Source organism: Musa acuminata, chromosome BXJ3-5 (assembly GCF_036884655.1).
Source record: "Musa acuminata AAA Group cultivar baxijiao chromosome BXJ3-5, Cavendish_Baxijiao_AAA, whole genome shotgun sequence".
NCBI classification, from domain to species: Eukaryota; Viridiplantae; Streptophyta; class Magnoliopsida; order Zingiberales; family Musaceae; genus Musa; species Musa acuminata.
This window is the reverse complement of record NC_088353.1, coordinates 195396-220246: the sequence shown is the minus strand read 5'-3', so window position 1 is coordinate 220246 and position 24851 is coordinate 195396. Positions and strand designations below refer to the sequence as shown.

General features: G+C 40.7%; 4 protein-coding genes across 5 annotated transcripts; 2 read left to right on the top strand and 2 right to left on the bottom strand.

The window, feature by feature from the left end:
• The first annotated feature begins 792 nt into the window (after window positions 1–792).
• On the top strand, window positions 793–8923 carry LOC135585110 (sporulation-specific protein 15-like). Of its 2 annotated transcripts, none has more exons than XM_065152496.1 (8): window positions 793–913; window positions 1953–2047; window positions 2960–6268; window positions 6431–6673; window positions 6750–6908; window positions 7658–7816; window positions 8068–8211; window positions 8303–8923. In XM_065152496.1, exons 2-8 carry the CDS (start codon window positions 1997–1999, stop codon window positions 8564–8566), a joined length of 4329 nt encoding a protein of 1442 aa, XP_065008568.1. In that variant the 5' UTR covers window positions 793–913; window positions 1953–1996; the 3' UTR covers window positions 8567–8923. The 2 variants fall into 2 exon arrangements, with proteins under 2 accessions (XP_065008568.1, XP_065008569.1); XM_065152497.1 differs by lacking the exon at window positions 793–913 and adding an exon at window positions 930–950.
• Window positions 8924–9036: 113 nt separating this feature from the next.
• LOC135638920 (protein PHLOEM PROTEIN 2-LIKE A2-like) lies at window positions 9037–10324 on the bottom strand. The gene is made up of 3 exons (XM_065152499.1): window positions 10172–10324; window positions 9776–9930; window positions 9037–9548 (listed from the first exon to the last, which is right to left on the bottom strand). The coding sequence occupies exons 1-3, from the start codon at window positions 10211–10213 to the stop codon at window positions 9176–9178; spliced, it is 570 nt and encodes a 189-aa protein (XP_065008571.1). The 5' UTR covers window positions 10214–10324; the 3' UTR covers window positions 9037–9175.
• Window positions 10325–13544: 3220 nt separating this feature from the next.
• Window positions 13545–15818, top strand: LOC135638481 (myb family transcription factor MPH1-like). Its single transcript, XM_065151600.1, has 5 exons — window positions 13545–13919; window positions 14395–14471; window positions 14956–15131; window positions 15215–15320; window positions 15395–15818. The coding sequence occupies exons 1-5, from the start codon at window positions 13796–13798 to the stop codon at window positions 15587–15589; spliced, it is 678 nt and encodes a 225-aa protein (XP_065007672.1). The 5' UTR covers window positions 13545–13795; the 3' UTR covers window positions 15590–15818.
• A 1202-nt stretch (window positions 15819–17020) lies between these two features.
• On the bottom strand, window positions 17021–17739 carry LOC135638482 (auxin-responsive protein SAUR71-like). The gene has a single exon (XM_065151601.1). The coding sequence runs from the start codon at window positions 17634–17636 to the stop codon at window positions 17211–17213; it is 426 nt and encodes a 141-aa protein (XP_065007673.1). The 5' UTR covers window positions 17637–17739; the 3' UTR covers window positions 17021–17210.
• Window positions 17740–24851: the final 7112 nt, after the last annotated feature.

Genomic DNA, 24851 nt, shown 5'->3' with positions numbered 1-24851 from the left:
TTTAACCTATCTAAATCGACCTTACACTAGAATAATTTAAACTACGTTGGGTTCAATTTAGGTTAAATATACTTAAATAAACTAAATTAGTTTAACATTATCCTAAATCGATCTAAATTAATTAAATATGATTTGATTCAATTAATATTTATATTCAAACTAAATAAAATAAAGACACTGAACGAGATTACATCATCCAAGTCATGGTCATGTGCAATGCACATGACTATACATACACCATATCAAGCTTAGCCAACCGATAGATGGGGCTTGACCTATTGATTGGACAAGTTTGCTGGATATATATATATATATATATATATATATATATATATATATATATATATATATATATATATATTCATTCAAGTTGGGTATACAAATAAAAGGTATAGAGGAGAGAAGCGAAAGAGGATCCTATGCCTTTATACAGAAGAATTCTTTCTCCTCTTCTTTTCCTATAAAACAAGATGACAAAAGAATTAAGAGGAATAAACTAAAATACGTAATATATTTTTTATTAGTTTTAGTTCCTATCATTCTACTCTAATTTAATTACATATAATTATTTTGTATATAAAATATTTAATTGAAAATTTATACAACATTTACCCAAATATTCTTTTTCGCACACAATAAACACTTGCAAGGAGGAATCCGAGAAGCCTCCATAGTGATCCCGGTGGTAACCACACCTGGTTGAGCGGACTGGTGATCGGACCCATGCGGGGCCCAGTGAGCTCTTTCTTCGCCTCCTGTCATGCTTTCAAAAGGATTCATTCCTCCCGTCTTCTACCATCTGTCTCTGTCCCTCTCTCTCCCTCTCTCGTCTTCTCTCGACCAAAAGAAATCGCCAGAGCAATCGACGCGAACGAAGCGGAAGCCACTCTCTTGGTCATCGGATCGCTCCGAGGCAACTCTCCAAATCTAGTTTTTGATTCTTAGATTCGGTTCGAGTTCTCTTTCTGTTCGGGTTCATCTTCTACTTCCTCGGTCTTCCAACTCTCTGATCGTGATTGCTAGACGTGATACCTTGTTTTGGTCGATGGTTGAGCTCTTTGGGATCGTGATTGCTAGACGTGATACCTTGTTTTGGTCGATGGTTGAGCTCTTTGGGAACCTAAGATCAACAACCAAATCGATGGTTTTATGTGGAAAGTTCCGGTTTTGTTTGATGGATCGTAGTAAAGATCATATCTTTTCATTTTGGTTTTCTGCTTTTTCTTACAAGTCTCTTCTTCCGATCTTTGATCAAAGTGTTATCTTTTTTGGTTGTTGTTCCAATTCCTCATCGATCTTTCTGCGCTTTAGAGACAGTTCAGCAACTTTTGTAAACTTATTTCATCTTTCCTGAAGAAAAATTTCGTTTTTATTCCTGAAATCTTCCTGCGTGCTCATATCCGTACATCATTATACCCTTCCTTTTAGCTCACATGTATCAAACGATCACATTATAAACAACCCTTTTCCAAGGGAAGCATACAGTCAATTAAGGCACCAGAAATATTTGGATAGTTGTCTAATCACTTGAGGTAGAGATACTCTCAGATGATCTTTGCATATGTGCAGCTTGATATATATAATTCCAGGAGCCTAACTTGGTCGAGGCATGCTGCCAGCACATTGGGATTCCATTTTTAGCTGGTTCTAGAATATGATTGGCCAAAGCCGATGATTCTTATCGATCTCATAACGGATTAAAATTGGTCTAAAGATGAAATTGGTTGTTGATACTGGGTAATTCAAGACATTATTTTTCTTTTTGCATGGCTCTAAGACAAAAAAAAATTGCACAATACTATTCTTTCCAATTTCAGTCGTCGATAGTTTGACAATTCAGTTTCAATTAGCAGTACTAATTTAATGTAGTACGAATTATTTTCTATTGGTTTATGCATGCTTAAGCATTTGGTTTATGATTGATGAGAAGTAACTGTTTAATTGTGTAACAGGTGCAAAGGATACGTACGTACCATTACTGTGGCTAGCACAATAGATGGCTGAAGACTTGCATCCGAACGAGATTGAAGTGAAGCTATCCAGAGAGGTCAGTGCGGCAGTAATCTTATCCTTCTTTCTCGAAAATATTTTTGTTTGTGTAACTGAATACTTCAATAATGTATGATTTTACAGTTCTGAAACTGTTTTCTCAGGGAACTTTTTGTTTTTAAACAATTTCAAAATGGCCGATTGCATGTCTGAATAATTCCTTCCTTGAAAAGGAGGAACTCTGCTTCCTTTCAGTTTGCTGGAAATTTTTTTAACATGTTTTGGATTGATCACATTACCTGTATATGCCATGTCTCAATAACAGTAGGATTTTGCCACAAAATGATGATTAATAAGTTCTATCTGACTTGTTGAAGGAAAATTTACAGATGAAATTTCAGGTCACTCTAGATCCTATATTAATAATGCTATGTGTATATATATGTACATGTTATGCTATATGTCTAGGTGAACGAGGAGGCTGCACAGATTTACCGTTACATAGTATTGGCCTTGATGAAATAAACAGGAAACACCATAAAACTTAAATATAAATTAAACACTAGCTTATAAGCCTTGTTCTTTCAAGAATTGTGTTGAAGATAACAAGAACCTAGTGCAAGATACATGTGATTCTTTTTCTTATTTCTCTTTTCAGGAAAAAAAATTTAGAGCACTTCAAGAATCCTTTGGTCAAAATGTCTCAGTGATTTCAACCCTGAGCAAAAATAAACATTTTAACTTTTAAATGAATATAGGTAGTCATTTCCATGCTTTTGGACATGCCATGCATAGATATAATTTACATTGTGTACACATCCTCAATGATCCAAATTACACATCTACTTGTTAAGAAATATCATATCCACACAACGGACTGGCAATTCTGAACTTCACTCCCACTGAACTCAGCCACTGTTTTGCTCAAAGAAAACCTACTTATTTTTTTCTGAGAATATTTTAAATGCAGGTAGGTGAGAATGAAAAAGAAAGTTTAACAAATGGTGATACAGACTTACCGAGTAAAGAAGGAAATAAAGAAGAGGAGGAATCTCCATCAGATGGAGAATACATAAAGGTAGAGAAGGAAATATTGGTAGATGCAAAACAAAGTTCTCACCTGCTCAACCTGATAATGGAAGTGGAAGAAAACTTAATCGCTGTCAACCATCAATCAGGCAATTCGGAAGCAAATGTCAATTTTATGGAAACAAGAGAGAAGATCAAGGAGCTCAAGGTTCAATTTGAAACCATCCTTGCAAAATTTAGCAGTTCAGAAGCTGAAAAAGCTTTGCTAAAATCCAAGTTTGAACTAACAAATGACAAGTTAGACAAAATGAACAAGCATCGCGAAGAGCTTGAACTTGGCCAGAAGTTGATGAAAAATCAGATTTCAGAGGCTGAACGGAAGCACACTTTGCAGCTTGAATCCCATCAGGAAGCACTAAAAGCTACAGAGATGAAGCATAAGGAGCTTGTTGATATAAGGGAATCTTTCACTGGGTTGTCTGCCGAGCTGGAGAGCTCAAGAAGAAGGATAAACACACTTGAAGAAGAGTTACTATCCTCAGTTAGTGAGCTGCATAAAGCCGAAGAAATAAGTAAAAGCAGTAGTTTGCAAGCAGAGTTAGAATCAAGGAAAGTTCTGGAGTTAGAGAAGATGCTGGAAGTGGCACATGTGACTGCAAAGGAGACGGAAGCTCAAATAAGTAATTTACAAGAGGAGTTGAAGGAACTCTATGAGAAGATTGCAGAAAAAAAGCAGGTTGAACAGGAACTTCAAAGTACTTCATTAGAGCTTTCAAAATTTCAGGAGAAGTTGGAAATCTCAAAATCAGAAGCAGATCAACTGGAACAGAACCTTGTTTCTAAAGATGCTGCAATGCATAAACTTATTGAAGAACTAAATCTGCATAAGGTTTCTGATGAGCAGTTGAGAACAAATGTCACTGTGCTGGAAAATATGCTTTCTGCTTCAAAAGAAGATCTCCAAACGAAGCTTGTGAATTTTGAGGAATTGGAACTGAGGCTTCAGGAGAAGGTAAAGGAAAGGGAAATGTTTGAAGCTTGCTTCAAGGACCAAGAAGTGCAGGTATCAAGCTTAAGAAATGATTTGTCTAACTTGGCAGTAGAAAAGGCAACTCTAGATAGCATTGTGACTGAACTTAATACTAAATTGTTAGAGAAGGAGGAACTGCATACGAAATTTGAGGCCAAACTTAATGTGGCTGATCAGGATTTTAAGAAAACGGACTCACTTCTATCACAAGCATTATCATATAAAGATGACCTTGAGAAAAAGCTGGAATTGGTTGAACAGCTCCATCATGAATCCAGAACAGTTACTGAGGCTGCTACTAAAAGAAACATTGCGCTAGAAGATCTGGTCCATGCATCAAATGCAGCGGAAGAGGATCTTAGATCACAACTGAAGGACAGTGAGATGAGATTGGCATCCACTGAGAAGAGAATTATGGAGCTTGAGCAACAAATAAATCTTGCAGAGATAAGATACCTTGATGCACAGAGTGAGATAAAGGAACTAAATGAGAAAATAACAGAGCTTACTGCTTCATTGAAAGAAGTAGATGAAGAAAATGCACTATCAAGACGACGCTTTGAGGGTTATGATGACAGGGTCGACCAATTGGAATCTTCTTTGAGTAAGTCATTTTCGAGAAATGTAGAGCTTGAAAATGAGCTTAATGATGTCATGAAAGAGTGTGCAGAACATGAGGAACATGCTACAGCAAGACATCACCACAGTCTCAAGCTGGAAGACTTGGTTCAGTCATCTCATTCAAGGGCTGAAGATGCTGAAAAGAGAGCAGCAGAATTAGAACTACTGTTGGAAGCTGCTAATTATCGGATGCAGGAACTTGAGCAACTACTGAGCATCACAGAGGCAAAACATAGAGATGTTGAGGTCGAATCAAAGCAATACAGCAGCAAGGTCTCTGAGCTTCTTACAGAACTTGTAGCATATCAGACACAAACACAGAGTCTTGAAGCTAAGCTGCAAGCTGCAAACGAGAAGGAGAGGGAGTTGACAGATATCCTAAATATAGTTACCGAAGAAAGAAAAAAAATTGAGGATCTGTCTATTAATCAGGGTGAGAAACTTTATGAATCTGAGAATCAAATTCAGATATTGCAAAATGAGTTGAAATATTTAAGAGAGAAAGTGGAAGGTGTTCAGAAAGACCTTGACAATTCAAGTGTTCGAGAGAAAGAGCTACTTGAGAAGCTTAGATATGCTGGAGAACAGTTAGGACATCATGTAAAGATTGTAGAGGAAGTTACTTCAAGAAATATAGAATTGAATTCACTAAACGAATCATTAGTCAAGGATTCAGAGTTGAAACTCCAGGAAGTAGAAGTGAGCTTCAAGGAAAGGGAGTCTGAAGCTAAAGAATTGCATGGTAAGTTAAAATCTCTTGAGGAACAATTGGCATTTTATAAAGAACAGGCAATCGAAGCTACTGAAAGTGTTTCCTCGCTAAAGGCAGAGTTGGAGGCAGGTGCAGTGAAACTGGTTTCCCTTGTAAACAATGTTGAGGAGCTTAAGCAAAAGGTCTCAGAAGCTAATTTAAGAGGTGAACAGACAATTTCTGAAAATGAGTTGCTGGCTTTGACAAACTCCAAGCTCAGGGAGGAGTTGGAAGCTCAGCAACACGAAGTCAATGAGCTTAATGAGTTGTTGAAATCCATCCATGCCGAGAAGGAGGCTACTGATGAGCAACTCGCGTCTCATGCAAGTACAATAATGCAATTAACTGATGAACATTCAAGAGGCCTGGAGCTCCAATTTGCAACTGAATCTCGTCTTAAAGAAAATGAAGCCCAGCTGCATGAAGCTATTGAGAAATACAAGCAGAGAGAGATGCAAGCAAGAGAACTGAATGAAAAGCTGCTTGCACTTGAAACTCAGTTAAGAAATCATGAAGAACAGGCCAGTCTGTCAGCTATTTCTGCTACAAGTCAGAAGGGCAAATTAGAAGAGGCTCTATGCAAGATACAGGATCTGGATGGACATGTTCAGCAATTAAAAGCCAAGGCCGATCAATTCAGAACTGAGAACGAAGGTTTAGCCAGACAAAATGCAAGGTTCTCTGAGGAGCTTGCGGCATATGAGACTAAAATGAATGAATTACAAGTAGCATTAAATGCAGCCGTTACAGAGAAAGAAGACATATCTGTACAACTTCTTGCTTCCAAGAAAGAAATGATGGATCTCGTGCAGCTGCATAACTCTGATAAAGAAAAACTCCAGTCACAGGTTTGTAAATACATAATTTCTATCACTTACAGGAAGTGGATACTTGAGAGTATATGATGCAGATAATTGCAAGTTAGGAGCATCGTTTCTTGTTTTTCACATTTGTTCAACAAGTCAACTTGGAAAGGGATTTGTTATCTAAAACAGCAAGTAATATTGCAGATAACCTCTGCTATGGAGGAGCACAACATGGTCAGCAAAATGTACCATAAGGCAACGAAAGAACTTGAATCAACCATAGTCCAGTTGGAAGAAAAACTAAGTGAAAAGAAAGCAAGGGAAGACTCTCTTAATTCTCTCACAGAAAATCTTAAAGCACAGTTGGCTGAGAAATCTCTTATGCAATCACAGATTCCAGAGCTTGAACAAAAGTTGTTGTTAGCTGAGAAAACATATATCCAAGAGGTACTTTCTTCACTTCTTGTTTGCTGCAATGATAATCACCGATACTCAAAACTTGCATGACTACCAATCCTCTCAGATTGAAAGCATGGCAACAGCTGCTGCCCAAAAAGATGCAGTACTATCAGCTAAACTAGGAGAGCACACAAGCGTACTCCAAGAAAGAGATGCCTTAGAACAGCAATTAAGGGAAGTTCTGCAGGAACTTGATTTGGCACGAAGAACCATTATAGAACAGGTAGACCTGCAATTTAGCATCAGCCTCATTGGCTCTTTATATTAACCCATGCAGTCATTAAATGTAGTAAATGATTGTGCAAACTCTGCTGATTTCTGGAAGTTTAGTTTTTTAGTAAAATTGAATTCATATGATATTCTATTGTTGTGGATTTCACTGAACTCTAATTGTCACTTTATGAAGCTAAGAAGCTGCGTCATGAATGTCCTGTTACACATGCTGAGTTGCAAGTAGTTTACTTCATGAACAGAATAAATTTAAACATATAATATCGTAGCATAAAACTTCTGTATGTTTGAGATAACGTGCACCTGAGATGTAAGGAGTGTATGCAAAAATATATTTCCTTTTGGAGAATATGCATGTGGAGAGGCAAGATTTGGGGAAATGTATGTAAACATGATGTTTGACAAATGTATATTACAGGATATCCGTGAAAAAATGTATTTGATACTTTCTGGAGAATATGCATGCAAAAATTGCAACACTTGGAGCCACGTATGCAAATGATATGCATGTATATGTATATTGCTGGATATTTATGAACATTTTTTCATACTTGCAAACATCAAACGAAACAAGGCTATTTTGTTGTATCACTTCACTTGGAACAATATGATGCCATGATATTTGCTTTGTAAGTTTGCTTTGTGTCATGGAGTTTCTTTTGAGATCAATCAATCACCATTTCATATACCCACTTGATGGTCCTTGGTGATTTCTGCTTACTAGTTGATTTCTTTTTACAGAAAGAATTGGACTCGGTGAAGGAGTTGGAAAGGCAAGCTTCCATGAAGCAGTCGCTTGATGCATTGGAGTCTAAGAATCAGCACGCCACACTTCTAGAAAAACAAGTCGAGGGACTTCAGCAGAAGCTACAAGAAGCCGAAGCCCATTACAGAGAGAAGGTTGGTTCATATACCTTCAGATTAAGCAAATAACAAGCAGAATCATAGATAAATATGTTTGATGGAAATTAATGAACATAGATACTCAAATTGGAGGGTTGACGTGCTTATGATTTCTGTTCACAGACTCACATGGTGCAGCCTTTTGCCATCCACATTGTGTTAGGAACTTTACGAGGCAATAATCAATCAAAATCTGCAAAAAACAGGGCAAATTTCTAATTTGTATGTGACTTGTTCGGAACTTGCAGGTTATAGAAGAAAACACAAAGCTTGCACTTGTTGAGGTGGAGCTTAATGAATTAAGACTTAAACAGAGTCAAACCACTGAAATGGAAAAGAAGATACCAGAGCTTGAAAACACATTGCACTTGGCCCGCACAAGTGCCGAAGAGGTCAGCTTAACCAAAGTCAAATTTCTGCCTCTTGATGGCAAGGATTTGCGAACGCTTCTGTCCTGACAATGTTCATTCAATGTTTCTGCAGGTTAAGAATGAGACCTCACGGGCGGAGATGCAGGATTCTGCGATCGAGGTGAAATCAAGAGATCTTGGACTGGACACATCAACATTGTCCAAGAGAAAAAGCAAGAAAAGAAGTGACAGAGTCCACCACGATACAAATACTGCTACTGTTAGTCCAAATGCGCAAGTCGCTCCAGAGCGTTCAGGAGCCATGGCCTTCAAGTTCATCTTGGGTGTAGCCTTGGTATCAATATTCATTGGCGTTATTCTTGGAAAGCGATATTAGCATATGGTTTGTGGACTTGTTGTACTCTTGTCTCTCTTTTTACTGTAATATATGTCCATTTGTTTTTGGACTAAAAAGGGGGAAACTTTGCATGATGACGGAAGTGGTGCTCGAGTCGATCAGCCAACGTGATCTATGAAATCATTTCCTGGGATGTAATTGGCAAGTCAATATCTTGTAGTTTTTGGAGACTGGTAGCTTTACTGAGTCTTATACTTTTGGCTTGGCATAGGAACTTTGTTTTCTGTTTCGTTCCTACATACACTCGAGCATGCCGTGGGGGACTGCCTGCGACTTGCTTTGCTATACTTGCGCTTGTAGATGTTCTGTTATGAGACATAACAATGCTTTGTTTCATTTGTTGATACAAGAAAAAGATTGTGTCGATGCAGCTTTTCAATGGCATGCTTGGTTCAACTCATTCATCCATCCTATAAGGTGTCACAGCACCAACCAAATGTAACTTAGTATGAAGCAAACTATGAACGATCGATGACTGCATAAAGGAGCGGAGCACACAGCAAGAAGAGTGACAAACAAACACAATAATACGTTAGTTGGTAGCAGATGGATACTTTCCAGATCTCTTCTAACCAGAACTGGTCTTCCTTATTTAGGCCTTAAAGAGACACCTCCAAAGATGATGCCACCCTTCCAGCCATGGCTCTCGACTTGAAACATGGCGAACTCAACCTTTCCCGTCATTTTGAGTTCTCCACCATGGATCTCTTGCCACTCGTTGCTTCTCCTCCTGTATGGCTCCAACATCACACTTTTCCGCTGCCTGTGCCCGTCTGGGGTGATGAGTTCAAAGGTGACGGGGGCATTGCTCCACCCAAAGGCATCGACCTTAAACCTGAGGTGGTAGATGATCTCATAGCGTCCGGACCCACTGAGTCGAGGCTGCTTGTGCACTGCCATGTCCAGACTCCCTCTTGCTTCGAGCCAATTCACCTGAATCAGCTCTGCAGCAGCGTCAAAGCTATGGCATCATGGAACAAGATGAACCAACACAGGTCAGTAAGCATCATGGAATAATAAGATTTATTATCTATCTCTATCTATCTATCTATCTATCTATCTATCTATCTCACGAGAGCATTTCGTAGTTTGTGGCCTTTTTGATAAGACTATGTATGATGAGCTCATCGGATGAGTTGATAGCATGCATGGTGTAAAGAGCGACAGAACAAAAAAAAAAAATGCTACCTCATGTCATCTTTGGAGAAGGCTTTGGGTAGCTCATTCTTGGAAAGCGGAATCCACTTCCAGAATCTCGCATCGTTGGCCCAAGTTATGTTCATGGCTTTTGCTGAGACGTGAATCGTGCCCTTCTTTCCTGCTTTAACCGATCCTCCACCACCCTGAAAACAATTCCTCCATGTGATACGAACGAATAAGATTGGTAATTTTGTGCGTTTAATCGTATCAAACACTAAGTTGACTGTTTAGGGGAAATTCTAAGCGGCCAACGAGTGGATGCCTCACCCAACAACAACATGAAGCACGAACAGCATTTAGATTAACAACACCAAATAGTATGGCGGTCAACTTATTCACTGTTCTTGAAACCCGAAACAAAAGAAGAACCCTCGTTTCACTTACATTATGGGAACCAGCAGCAGCCCAGTGACATGTGTGGCTCATCTTCACTGCTCTGTCTTCCTCCTCCCTCTCTCTTCGCTGCACTGCTATGCCATCTCCTCATCCCTCTGCTCTATATATATATATACGTGCATGTATGTTCGTAGCAACTCTTCGGAAGTTTCTCTCACAATTAAGAGAGAGAGAGAAAGAGAGATCGAAGACGGCAACTCTTCGTAAGCTTATTTTACACAAAAGTAGCGTGTAGCGTTGAGTGTACACACGACCGCCAAGACGCGTGGTTTTGCTGGATCAGCGACGGCTCCTCGGAATTTTAACGTCGGCCGGCATGTTGAGTTGGGAACAGAGGGGAAGAATGGAATCCAAATGTGATCGCCTCGTTCGCTCGACGGCGGAAAAGGCACCGAGAAGGATCATTCGCATCACACGAGGAGAATCAGAATCATTTGTCGACAAAGGAAGGTATGGAATAGGAATCCAATGCGCACATGTGTCGTTGAATCTAATGTCTGTTGTCGATCGAGATGCGATGAATGACACAAGTATTTATTTAAAAGCTCAAATGTCAATAAATAATGCATGAATGGCTCCATCATCATGTTTTGGTGAAAATGAAAACAATAAATAACATGAAGAAAATAAATAAATACATACATCAAATTATTCAGGAATTATTCACAAAAATTATCTAAATTTTTTTATGCATTTAAAATTTTGTTATAGAAATTCATTTGGTTGTAACTAAAAAATTTATAGCATATGGATCATTCCTTAGAGTCATTCAATCCAAATCCAAATCAGATTATCTTATATGAGGAGTTCACTTTTGTAGACCATACTTTTACAAAAAAAATTTGTGGTCTTATTTAGAATGTTTTAATATCAAATAATATTATATGAATCTAAATTTTTACCATAGTTTGTTTGTGTCATTCATTTGTGGAATCTGAAAACTAGAAACTGTTATAACCTAATATATATATATATATATATATATATATATATTGTTATATTGGTTCTTCTATGAAATGTTGTATGCTTATTTTTCTAATGATCTTATTATTATAAGGACAATTCACTTTCTGTTTTCCCTTCTTATTAAGATTGATATTCAAATATTAGGTGATGGATGAAAGTCAACTATCAAATAACTCCAATTTTGGCACTTATGCCATACACTTGAATGACCCATTTTATTGTGATAAAGATGTTGACACTAGTGATATTTTCAAAATAAATTGATCAAAGAAAGAATATAACAAGAGATTGAAAAATGACACTAATTCCAATAATTACAATGCATTAGATGTTGTTTTAATTGATGATGTGCATGATAATATTGAACAACTGTAGTTGTAATCAAGATGATGGTGTAGTTGTAAACACACCGCTTCCTTATGCTAAAGATGATGATTGTGCTTCGGTGGAAATGAGAAAAAGATAGATAGATAGATAGAGAAAATAGAAATAGCACCAAACTGTTCATATTCCAACTAATTAAAAATAATAATAATAAATACTTTTTTCAAATTAAAAATTTTGTTATAATTATTGGTCCTTTTGGTTTCAACCGAATTTTTGTTATTTTTTTCAAATAATATATATATATATATAAGAGAGAGAGAGAGAGAGAGAGAGAGAGAGAGAGAGAGAGAGAGAGAGAGAGAGAGAGAGAAAGGAATTATAATGCTCAATCTATAATTACTATCATTGTAGCTTTGCATGAGGACGATTATATTAAAAAACTGTGTGGCGATAGAGTCAGTGTTCTAAGGCACCCCAAAAAGCATGCACTCTGAAACATCTTTTTTCCATGGATCAAAAGCGATTGCAGGCATTTTCAAAGATGAGGAGGAAGCTTTCAAATCTGTCAGACCAGTCGCTGTGAAGATGAAAGCTGCATGCAAGCTAAGGCAAACACAACGTGCTTTAAACATGCATGATTTTGAGTTGGGGGATGTCTGCCTAACTTGCAAGTCCTGTCCACTTTCACAAGAAAAAGCTGAAAGCAAGCAAGTGCGAGAGAAGAAGACAAAGACAAACCGCACCCCCATAACATATCAATACACCACATGATCTGATCGAGCTTATCTCACCTTTTCTTTTCTTCTTCTTTTTCTTTTTTTCTAAATGTATATGCATAATTGATCTTAGGAATTAATCATCTTGTGTCTGTCTGTCTGTCTGTCCATCGAGCTTGAATCCGGCACCTCACTCGAATCATTGAATTTGGTGGCAAATGATTTGTCAAGTTTGGATCTTCGATGAATGGGAACCTGTAGTCCTCCACCCCTTCTTCATCGCCGAGGACCAACACCTTTCGTAGGCCAGCCACCGACCGTCATACGCTCGTGGTGTCCGATCCGAGCCTTGTCTCCTCCATCCTCGTCGTCATACGTGGAAGAAATCAACAAGTCAAGTAGTTTGGGACACGGCAAGCGAAGGGAACAGTTTCAAGAGTTTGGCACCGTCAGCATTTGACGCGAAGACAATGGAAAGAGAAAGCGAGAGAGAGAGAGAGAGGAGTTTAATGGCTTTTGGCATCCCCAAAGCTTCATTTGTTGACTTGCCACACACTCTGACACCATTCCTTTGCGCCCTCCCCCAACCTCTCAGTTCTCGAGGAAGACGACCGATTGCTGCGAGGCAAGCCCAGCCTTTCGGACATAAACCAAGAAGGGAAGAAGGAGCGGCCAGTTTGACAAAGAATTTAATCCACGATTAACTCGAATCGGTGGGCTTTCGCTACAGAATCCGAAGGTCGAAATCTCGTCTCCTAATATGGCAGTAAAAAAAAAAAAGAAGAAAGAATTTGCTGCGACATGTGATTCCACATGAAAATATCGATTAATCTGTCCCAACTGTCGCCTCAATATCAAGCAAGCATCAAACTTGCCACCGGATGGCAACCTTGCAACAGTCACCGCAAAAGAAGATGTTTCGTTTCCAGTCAAAACAAGAACATGTCAAGCATCACCATCGATCGGACTATTGGATCCCAAATAATAATTGCTCGTCCAGGAAACTGCACGAGAGAGTGACTCCTGCGGCATACCTTTGTCCACAAGGGTGCTACATTCTTTCCGAGGATAGCATCCTTGACTTCCACATTGTACTCTTGTGTAAGGCTTTCGTCTCGGCCCCCAAAAGCATGTTGCTTGTTCCACCAAACAAACATTTATGAATCCAGAAAAAAAGTCCCAACACCAAAGAGAAGCGATTGATGGCACGTGGAGTGCTGCTTATTGTAATACAACTTTGAGATTAAACAAAAGTAGAAGTAGGCATTAACCAGTTTCTCTCACATATGACATTGGACCCTCAAGGAGCTCATGAATGAGCGAGCTACCAATATCGTGCATGTTAACAGCGCCATCTTTCGTCAAAGCACGAGCATAGATTTTCTCCATCCATAGTCTCGTTCAACTTTTTGGAGAGATGTGAGCATGTTTGACCGGACTCAGTCGGGAGAGCCTAACCCCTACATATGTACACAGCAAGCAGGGGAAAAAAGGTTAGGAGGGATTGTAGATACAACAGTGCGGAGCTTGTTGTAAGAGACAAGGTTGTGGTGGTCGTCATCTGCGTGCACCAGTTTCCAGAGGAGAAACCACAGCTTAAGTGATGACATGCTTTGGGAGAAGTGGAGCGAGACAGTACAACCGATCTGAAACCCCCCGCATCCGGTGGACCGAGGACCTCCATCGCCGCTTCATCCAAGCTGTCGCGAGCCTCGGAGGAGAGAACAGTAAGAATACTACTTTCTCTCTCTCTCTCTCTCTCTGAGACACAACATGTGCAGGTCAACATATGAATGGATAATAAGATTACTGTGCCATGACAAACAGCAAGTTTTGTTAGTTCATGCAATGATCGTTACCAAGATCTAATGATTGCAGCTTCTATCTAACAAAATAGTAAGAAACATGTATATAGAATCCCACGAGATCTTATGAATTATTATTTTTTATGTAGAATGATGTGTGATTATGCCAGTATTATACTGAGAATTTTAGATCTAGTATCGGATTATTGAGGTGTAGTATTTGGTATAAGATTATCATATGACCAAATTTCCATTATAATATGACTAGTAATATATTTTTATTGATGAAAAGTTTACTGGGCTTGAGATCTTGATTTCAATTATCCTGTAATTACTTTCTAGTGCAGAACTGAAGTAAAGATTCTGATTTCGTTTGTATTTGTAATGGTTATTGCAGAAGCAACTCCAAAGCAAATCTTACAACTGATGAGTGTGAAGGGACTCGGGATGTCTCATGTTAAAAGCCACCTGCAAGTATGTTTATATACTTTTGCTGCAGAAATAATGAGTCTTCTTTTATCTGCTTACAGCTTCGGCCTTTGGTAGATGATCATATATATATTTATATATATATTTATATATTTGCTGCCACATACATACATGGGTATATAGGAATTATAAACAGCATATTACTTTCAGGTTATAAATCATGCTTCTTACGGAAGAACCATCCAATACAACATATTTACATACATCCATCCTTGAAAAGATCCGTTCACTGTCTACTCTCTTCTTCTGTATCGGAAATAAAAAAAGGTGTCTATTGTATAGTCCCAAATGTAGCATAGGCTCAGCAGCCATGCTGATTTATCATCTTTCCAAGATCACAATTTTTGTCATACAATGGTATCCAATAAAATATGTTAGCTTGAATTGCAAGTTTGGTTGTGATTATCTTAAAGAATAACTTGCAGATTAGGCAGGTTGCAACTCAGATATCCCTTATCTATCCTGACAGATGTACAGAATCACCATCAGCCAAGCCAAACTCCACAAGTTTCCATCCACAGACAACAAGAACAGGAGGAGGAGAACACAGCATTACACTTCTTTTGTTGATTCCACTTCACCAGTACTTCATTGTGAAGATCCACGGATGAACTCCAGACTCGGCTGCAACTACATCTTCCAATTGTGGGTGCCAAGTTCTGGAGCACAACCTAATGCTACGATGCTTTCAAGTCCTTAAACTCTATACTTGTGTGATACTTGTGCAGACCATCATTTGAAGGTGTGATGAGAGAGTTGATCTCAAGGAGCATAAATAATGACACAAATAATTTTGGATATATTGAAAGAGATCTATCCAACCAAGATGACGAGGTTTGCACTCACTCTTTACTTGTAGCAAATTCACACACAAGTAAAGTTCTGATCCTATCTCTAAGCTTTTGCAGTTACTTCAGCTGGATTGCGAGCTGACTCTATCATCTTTCAACCATCAGAAGCCAGAAGAAACAGTGGTTCCCAGGATCACAAGCAGTGAAGGTTCCATTGGCTGTAGAGACCCAACTTGCAGTCACCTTGACCTGGAGCTGGCAATCTCATCTCCTAGTTCTTGTCATCTCATCGGACAGTTGGAGAGTGAATGAGTTAATACACTGAGATCATCTTGTGCAGAGGAGTAAAGATGAATTATTAGCACATATATATATATATATATAGAGAGAGAGAGAGAGAGAGAGAGAGAGAGAGAGAGAGAATCTAGGTTGTTACCACTTAGGGTATGTATAAAATGTCGTATTGACCTTCATCCAAGTACTGAAATTAGTGAAAGTTATCGGTGTGCAGTGATGGGAACAAACAGCACAATGAAGGCATATTACTTTGATCATGAATATGAAGAATGTATCCCTCTACACCTATACATAACTTTAAATATACCCTCAAAATTTTAAATATAACATATTTGTATATATCTTCTACACACAGTACAAAATCCAATAAGTTGCATCTATGTGTCAAAATCTTCATTAATTATTAATTAACTGATAGATTTGAGATGTTTTTATTCTTACCGGAGAGTAGAACACCTTTGAAAGCTTTGTTATGATGTCAAGAATTTTATTTTTTTTTAATTTAAAATAGTAACCGATATTTATAGTTTAGATATACATACATACATACATACATACATATAGAATACATGATATGTACAAACTAGTAAGGATAAATATATAAAAACTCTAAAGTAACATGCTCGATCATGTGTAAGTAAGATGATGAACACAAAATCCACCCTCATCATCATATGAAGATGATGAACACACCCACATCAACGTCATCGTCTTCTTTTGCTGTTGTTTCCTTGTCAAAACGTCAATTATACATGGGTCATCTTTCTCTATGTCAATTCTCTTTATCACCATCAGGGCCAGAGAGGCGATTAGATGGAGCTCGAGGTGAGGGTGTCGAGGGGATCGGGGAGCTGCTTCGTCTTCCTCCCACTTGATGAGGTCGCTTCAGGATGTTGATGTAGTCTCTTTGATGGTCCTTCTCTATTCTTCTCTCCTTTGCTAAAATGAATTGGATTCCAATGGAGCGACTTTATTATTTTCTGAGTTTAGAGTTAGTTAATTTTTTGAGTTGCTTTTGTTGGAATCGAAACAAGTTCACTGGTATTTTCTAGATGGGTTTATGGAGTGAGTAGGTGACTTCCTATTACATTAGGTGTTGGTACGCTTCAAGAAATGGCAATCTTTTACTGATCGTAGCTACGAAGGACACATGTATGAGTTTGTTGATGATCAACAATTTGTCTGTTTCATGGATCGTAAGAGTAACGAGGAACTATGGTTATGTGTCCTTCGATTCTTTCGTTTGCTTGCTTAGTTTGCCCTTCTCTACCACAAAACTAGTATTATATATAGTACTACTATAAGCACTGGTCTTATTTACAGAAGCTTTGCCATCTGCGTTTTGGTGAATGCCTTCCGAACCACTTGTGCTTCTGTTGCTCTATGGTAATTGTCACATTAGCATAGACGTCATCTCAAAATTACACGTATCTCAAAGCAGCTCCCTCACTAACTACATCATTAGATTCAATTTCCTTCCTTTAAAAGCAGAAGAAATAACAATAATCTTAATAATAATAATAATTATATGCCAGGGAAATATTAAATTCCCCAACTGCCCTCCTCTTACGCTTTATGTATACGAGCATCGAGAAGGGCAAAATAGGAAAAAGGAGCCTTCACCTGCGCCGAGGCCTTAGCGGAGAGAGAGTTGGGCCGGCGAGGCCGAGGAGGACCGAGGAATGTCGTCGGGGAGGGAGCGGAAGAGCTCCTCCAGCGCGGGATCGGAGGAGGAGGAGGAGGAGGAGAGGAGGAGGAGGAGGCGGCGGAAGAGCGGGGCGGGGAAGGGGATCCGGAGCACGCCTTGCTGCTCGTAGCCGTACTCCTGAGCGGAGAGGCGGAGGAGCTCGAGGAAGGCCGGCCGGCCGAGGATCTCAGCCCGGACCACGAACCGCTGCATCTCCTTCCCGACGCAAATAGGCACGTGGCCCCTCGGTACCCGCCGCGAGTGCTGCCGTCCCTCCCCTCCCCTCACTGCCTGGTGAGGCCCCTTCGTGTCCTCCAGAGCAGGGTGTTGCGACGAGTCAGCCACCCTCGACAGCCGCCGCGTCATCCGCTTCATCCCCTTGCAAGGATCGCGACACCCGCAGCAACACAGGAAGCGATCGAAGAGGGTTAGGGTTTCCGCAAACCGAAGAAGAAGAAGGGCACGGAGCGGCAATGGGAGGTCTTCTACCGGGTATTTATAACATTTAATTTTTTTTGGGTATATTAACAATAGTAATTTTTTTTATAAACCGGTGAAGGGGAGCGACGAGTACTTGCAGGTACAGTAGACTTTACTGGGTTCCGCTGTCGCAAACTAAACAGCAAACGCCATGAACAACGGCCATAAAATTGTTCGAACCACGTGGCGATTTTCCAACGGGGGAAAGGATCACAGCGTCGTGGTTTCGAGGCGAACGGGGAATCGTACGGGCTCCGATTCAGCGTCGCTCGTTCCGTAGTCCGATTTGTCCGGTGACCGTAAGCGCGCCGGGGCCCAGCGCCTCGTCCTGGTCATTTTATGCCGTCAATCACACCACGACACGAGGCACGACCACAAATGACCAAAACCCCCCTCCCCGCTCTCCTCACGCCAAGCTACGTCAAATTACGTGATGGATGATGTGGAGATATGGTTTGCTGCAGACTGATGCCGAGTATCAGCTGCAGGAGGTAAACATTTGGACACAAATAGATTCTTCTTGCACGCGTCCAACATCGACATGTTGTTCTTCTGACATGCCAAACCGATGACATGATTCATGAACGAGCCAATGCTGGATTGGCCAATTATCGACAGAAAAAGCTAGGAGTGCAGTGTAAAAACGGTGTCACGCTGCGGTGGCATAGCTGTGGTTTGGGAGACATACGAGGGTGGTGCCGTTGCGAGCCTTTCGGTGGACCCCGTGGCTTCTGTTCCCCCTCGGGGGGGGGGGGGGGGGGTGGGGGTTGGGTTCGATCGCCTGTGCGCCGGTACGATGAGCACCGAACTGTCGACGTGGAATCCTACCATAGCGGGACCCACGGCAGCCCACACCGTAAAAACGTCGGCCCCACGCGCTTTCTGGTGGCCAATTGGGCGTGCGTTCGGGGCCCACCTGTTTGTCGCGAACGGCGCGTGTTGCGTGTCCTCCGGCCGTTTGGTCGCGCTCGGAATAAACGACCTCCGCCTCCTGGCCCGTCGATGCCTCTGTAATTGGACTTATTTACGAAGGATTAGCCACTCATCGGACGGCCGTGGTCGAGTGCGACCTCGGAACTTCAGGAAAACGTACTTCGACGGCCCAACGCCCAATAAGAACGAGGGAACAAGCGACGCGGAGTCGAGTTCTCATTAGCTGGGCTAGGTTAAGAAAGAATTTCCGCGGGAGCACTCGCTTCGGGACTGGTGAGGCCCTTCACAGCCTTGAGTGTCGTGACTCGTCGATCCATCACGTGACCGCTACCTCCTCTTCCCGACCCGCTGCTCCACGTGGGTGCCCATCCTCACCCGCTCCGGCCAACTGAATTCCGACACGTGGAACACGCTGCAGTCCCAATTCGAAAGCAATCGGATCTCCACACCGCCACCACACGCTACCCAATCCGTGTATAAGCGCGTGGTACTTGTGAAGCGACGATTTGTACTTTTCCCCCTTCCAGCTAACAGCGTACCGGACTTACCCACCGCCATGTTACCTTGGACCCCGCGTAGGTCCCATCGCTCGCTCTCTTCAATCAATCGGCAGGCAATAGTGCACAGTTATCAGAACCAGAATCGATGGGCCAATTCATCGAATGATATCGAGAATAATGTTACCCCAAAAAAAGTAAAATCCCAACATAAATTATCTTCTTCTTCTTCTTTTGCGTCATGCTGACGGGTACGATACGGAATAATTAATGTATATAATCTACTTTTGACAAACAGATCAATTGGATGTGTAGTAGTCATGAGAAGATAAGGCTACGACTTCTCTTCGTTGTGGACCGGTGAGCTGTGCATGTTTCCTTCCCTTCTCCTTGCTTGACTAAGATGCCACACAGGAACCGGGGAATCATTAATGGCGATCTGCGAGGTCTCAAACACGATGTCCACTTCATGTTTTGTTGTCATGCCATTGCCTCCCTTGTAATGCGTATCGGCTAGGCATATGAGTCGGCATGACGGCAACCTTCCACCTACGGTGCCTCAGCTCACATGCTTCCATGCAAGCAATCTGAGGAGCCACTGTAATCAACCCCCTATCTCGATAACAGTGATAGTAACGAGACACTCCAGTACATAAAGCCTCCTTTCGGGTCAGTATATGTAACATTATCTCACAAGTATCATCACATCGATACTTATCTTCATCGAGCTCTAAGTAATGAAAAGTGACATGGCCATTACTTTCGATGGATCGGGATTTGAGATACCAAGTCTATTCAAGTTGGATACTGACAACATCCGAGGGAAACTTGTCTTAGCAAAGCTGTAATCGATGATGATCCTATAATAAACATTATATAAACCGATCTCTTGGTGCATGCCTCTATTTTGAACTTATCAAATTATAATTGAACACTGGAACAACTCATAAGCTTTCGTTTGCTCACAATCCTCAACGTAATCTTTGCAAGTAATTAAGTCTGAAGTGGAATATGAATTCAAATATTATTATTTTTTGAACTTTGGAAGAAATTTTCACCAATCGAGTTGTGACTCCACCACTGTTATTCTTTTTTTTCTTCTTCCGAATGCGATGATGTTAGTGTTCAAAAGTCAGATCACAATTATACGTCAAAAGCTATTTACTTGGGTTTGGTTGACCAGGCATTAATGGCAACTGACTTATTGATGAAGTCTTCGGTTGACTGGTTCCTCCCGGCACACAATGGAAGCTTTAGTAATGTCGATGGATAAGAGGACCAGTGGCATCAATCCCTGTCTTCCAGTTTCTGTGGGCTCAAAATAATGTCGTTTCCTTGTTCATTCAGCCAAAAAGATTAAGCAGAGGAAACAAATGATATGGAGCCATCGGAGTTCTGCTCCTCACAGTTTGGTCGCTTGCAGTTGCTTTCCCCTTCACTATTCCAAGATATAATGTTGTCAGAGTACATTATATAGGCTATCTATGATTCAAGATGATGAACGGCTAGGAAGAACTGTTGGGGCAGCAGTCAAAAAAGGACTACTCATCAGTAGTCAACACCTTAAGCATTTATTTATCCTCCGAGTTGGTGCTAAAGACGAGCACAAGGAAGACAACATCAACAATGTCAGATGTCTTATCACCAACCAATGTATGTGAAATACTGTAAACTCTATTGGTGGTAGCTTCTCTCTCAGCTTCTCCCCGAGATCATGCAAAAGTCGTCAAGACGCATGAAGGGGATGGTAAATCCTGCATGGATAGATACAATGATGATAACGCTCCAAAATGAGGGCAAGATGATTTTTTGTCCTTGATCCAAGGGAATCTGAGGACACAACTGGCCCACAAGACCCCGATGAAGATTTATGTGTGGTGTGCGAAGACCGCTATTTGCATGTCGACATTCCTCGATTAAGAGAATCGTGTGAAATGAATCTTCTTATAGAATTTGAAGCTCATTCAAGCCCATGCATGGCATAAAATTCAGCCCAAAAGCATAATCTACTTCACAAATCCTGGTTTCATATGAACCCAACGCCTTTTCGATAGGTTAATCTGTTTCTTGGATGGTTTTTCTGCCTATGAGTAGAGACTATGAATGGCATATATACCCCATTTTTCTCGATCAAGAGTGTTTTTTTTTATTATTTGTTTTTGATGATTATATACACACAAACACATATGACCACCCTTCCCTTTGATAGAACAAACACATTTATGAAACCTTATATAATTTAATGCAAGAAATCAGAACAAACATGCCTCCGTGCAATAGCAAGGATGACATCAATATAAACATGCCTAGATTTGTCTTGTTTATGTGCAATGATCCAACTTGTGAAGTTCGAAGTCGAACATGCCTAGATTTTAAGCATTACTATTCTTTGGCTTCTTTCACGGCAGACATTCATTTCGAGAACTGGAGCTCTTCCACATCTCAGATCTCAGCAGAAGGAGCTGGTGAGCTCTTCAATCATGTCATCGATAGAGAAATTACCCAAGGTTCTACACGTTCATATGCAAACCAGATGGTCTGTCTGGGCAATCGACCGGACAAGAAAAGTTGGATTTTGCTATCTTAATCAATGAACATCAAGAATGCCCAATGCATGAATCTAAATTTGATTGACATTAAATTGTCTGTTATGATCATATTCGGTACGTGTTAAGCTCGTCAACTCCATTTGAGTCAGCATTTTCGACATATATAGTACGACTTCTTGTGCTTCTGTGTGAGACTACAGACATCTCAGCCGCAAGTTTTGACGTTAGAATCAATCATCACCTGGTAAATTTGTGCCTCTTAGCAAATGCACTATGCTACCAATAACTCGAGATAGATCATCATCATCATTTACATCAACCGCTCCTCTAAGGATGATCCATGGCAATTTAGCAGTTGTGCAAGCTACGAGCCTCCGTGCAGATTCAAGCGCACACCATAAGAAGCTGAGAGTTCGGCTGGATGTTTGCGGCGAATCGTATTGCTCAGAATCTCATGATATATGTCGAACGAGCTCTTACCATGACCGGGAACGCGATCCACACAGGTTCGCATCACCTCCTGATCCATTAGCGCATGCGGTCGTCGATCTGATGTCAACGAATTTGACAATTCTCCATTACTCTATTCTTTTTTCAAGACATCAGTACTGCGCCAAGTATGAAACCATTGACTTCCTCGGCAATGTCTTCGTCGTTCTATATAAAGAGCTCATGTGGTAATTAAGGCTCGTCTCAAGCAAGCAAGAATGCGTTGGAGAAGAGGGAAGGAGGAGGTGGTGGTGTACAAGCGACTGGCCTCCGGCGGCGACTGCACGGAGGACAGAGTCCCGAGAGGACACGTCCCGGTGATCGTCGGAAGGGACGACGCAGAAGCGGAGAGGTTCGTGGTGCATGTGAGGGTGTTCAAGGACCCATGCATCGTCATGCTGCTCGACATGGCCGCGAACGAGTTCGGCAACCATCAGCCTGGCGTTCTGAGAATCCCATGCGACGTCGATCGGTTCCGGCGAATCATCGAAGTGATCTACAAGCCCAGATGATGATGATGATGATGCTGTTCTTTAGGAAGTTGTTCTTCCATGCATGTGTCAAGGAGGTTTTGACCCGTAAAGCTTAGTGTGACATTCTCTCTCTCTCACTCTCTCTCTTTCTTTCTTTCTTCTGCAACACTCTTCTGTGTTTGATTCCTGCTTCAAATGAGAAGAGAAAAAATCTGCTGAGAAGTCACCGTGAGATCCATCATATCAAAAAGTCCAGTGGATAAGATTAATGTCGGCACGCGTCACTGAGCGTCAAGAATGTCCGCTGGCGCTCCTGATTGGTTGACGTGACATTCTCGGTCAACGTGTTTGTCCTTAGATTCGTGTCTCAGTTCTTAGATTCCACCAGGAGGCAGTAGAACTTGTCTGACGTGGGACCAACTACAAAGCGAGAGAGAGAGAGAGACCAGCAGAAGTAGCTCAAGAGCACAAGTAACTGAGCTCTTGAGCAGCCATTATTGAAGATTAGAGATGAAAAAGATGTTAGTGGCTGTTTCGATTGTCAATACGGTGTATTGAAATTGATCCGATTTAGTCAATTATTGAGAGAAAATTTTATATCATCATCCCGAACTTGCAAAGAATTACCACTCTTAGGTTTTTTTTATTCCTTCAAGCAGAAATTCTCAACTCAGATACCCCAACTAAAATGATTTCCGTGAAGATTAGTACTAGGAATATACTCATCATAGTTTCTTTGATGCTTAGATCAATTTGAAGTACGGAGTAATATGAAGCGTATAAGAGAGAGAGAGAGAGAGAGAATGCTTTTATGGTTGTGTTTGGGGACTTTAGCCATGAATTATTAGAATAAATAATTTCCCGAATCGGCACTGACATCTGAATAGGATGGATTTTGCTTTCTATGCTCTCCTCCATTGTTCTCGTTGATGATTAAGCTAGTGAGCATCTCGTTCCCTGACAGAGCACAAGCTTTGCGTAAAGCCTGCGAGAGAAGGCTCTGAGATGATGATACAACGATTCAGATTACACTAGTGCAGAAACAGAGATCATGAATTAGTGTTCAGATAAAGCTTTTAAGTAAATGTAGTCATAAGCCCGAGAACAACTGGTGTTGCATTCCCAAGGAAACCCACCTGATGACAAGCGGCAAGCAGAAGAAACAGAGTGGATCGAGTGGACTAAGCATCGGCAGGTTAGCCGGCCGGAGATAGCTTGGAGTCAAATCCAAGCATGATGATTCCAAACTTGTTACTCCGGCAAAGATGAATCTGACAGCATGTGCTCCAACTCCGGGGATCAATTGCATCTGCCTGTAAAGGAAGGAGTCAGCCGCACATGTCTCCATGTGAGGCCACTGTTCCCACCCAGCCCCACTTTGTCTCCGAGTTCGAGGGTCGAAGATGATTTGGTGATGCCATCCGATAAGAGTGAGTGATTTGGTGAGGAGCAACTCTCATCTCCTTCATTTATATTGCTCTACTTGTCATATTAGGTGAGAAGAAGTGAAAGAGGTTGCAGGAGGACCGTCCGTACCCACTGATGCTTGATGACACCCACCACATGAATCTCTCTACACAAGTATTATTCTTAATTAAATTATTCGTTTTTAAATCTTTATTTATAATTTTCAGAAAAGAATTTTTTTTCCTTTCTGTATATCTCTTCCTGATATTAATATTAATGGCCCATCTATAGGTCTACTTAAAATAGGTTCATATCATTTTAAATTATTTTTTGGGAGTTATGCCTAATTTATGAATTTATTATTATTATTATATGTATATATATATATATATGTTTAAATTAAGAATTTTTGAAAATTTTATTTATAAATTTCAGTAAAATCTTCTTAGCTTTTCTTTTTTGTCTCTAAAAAAAAGGTCTTTTCTTTTCACCACAATAATATATTTATATATATAAAGGACGACAATAACGTCTCTCCAACTTCCAAACGGTAGTGACGGCCCAACCTAACTGTCGGCGAAGCGTCCGCATAAAAGTCATCTTCATATATCGACCGTCCGATTCGTGACGTGACTTGTCCGTTTTGTTCCTCGTGCGTCTCGACGCAGGGCTTCCGTCGCGTTATAGTCACCGTCCGTAAGAACAACGAGGCATGAATTCGTGCCGTTAGTTTAACTGGATTTTTATCTGAGGCGGCAAGGC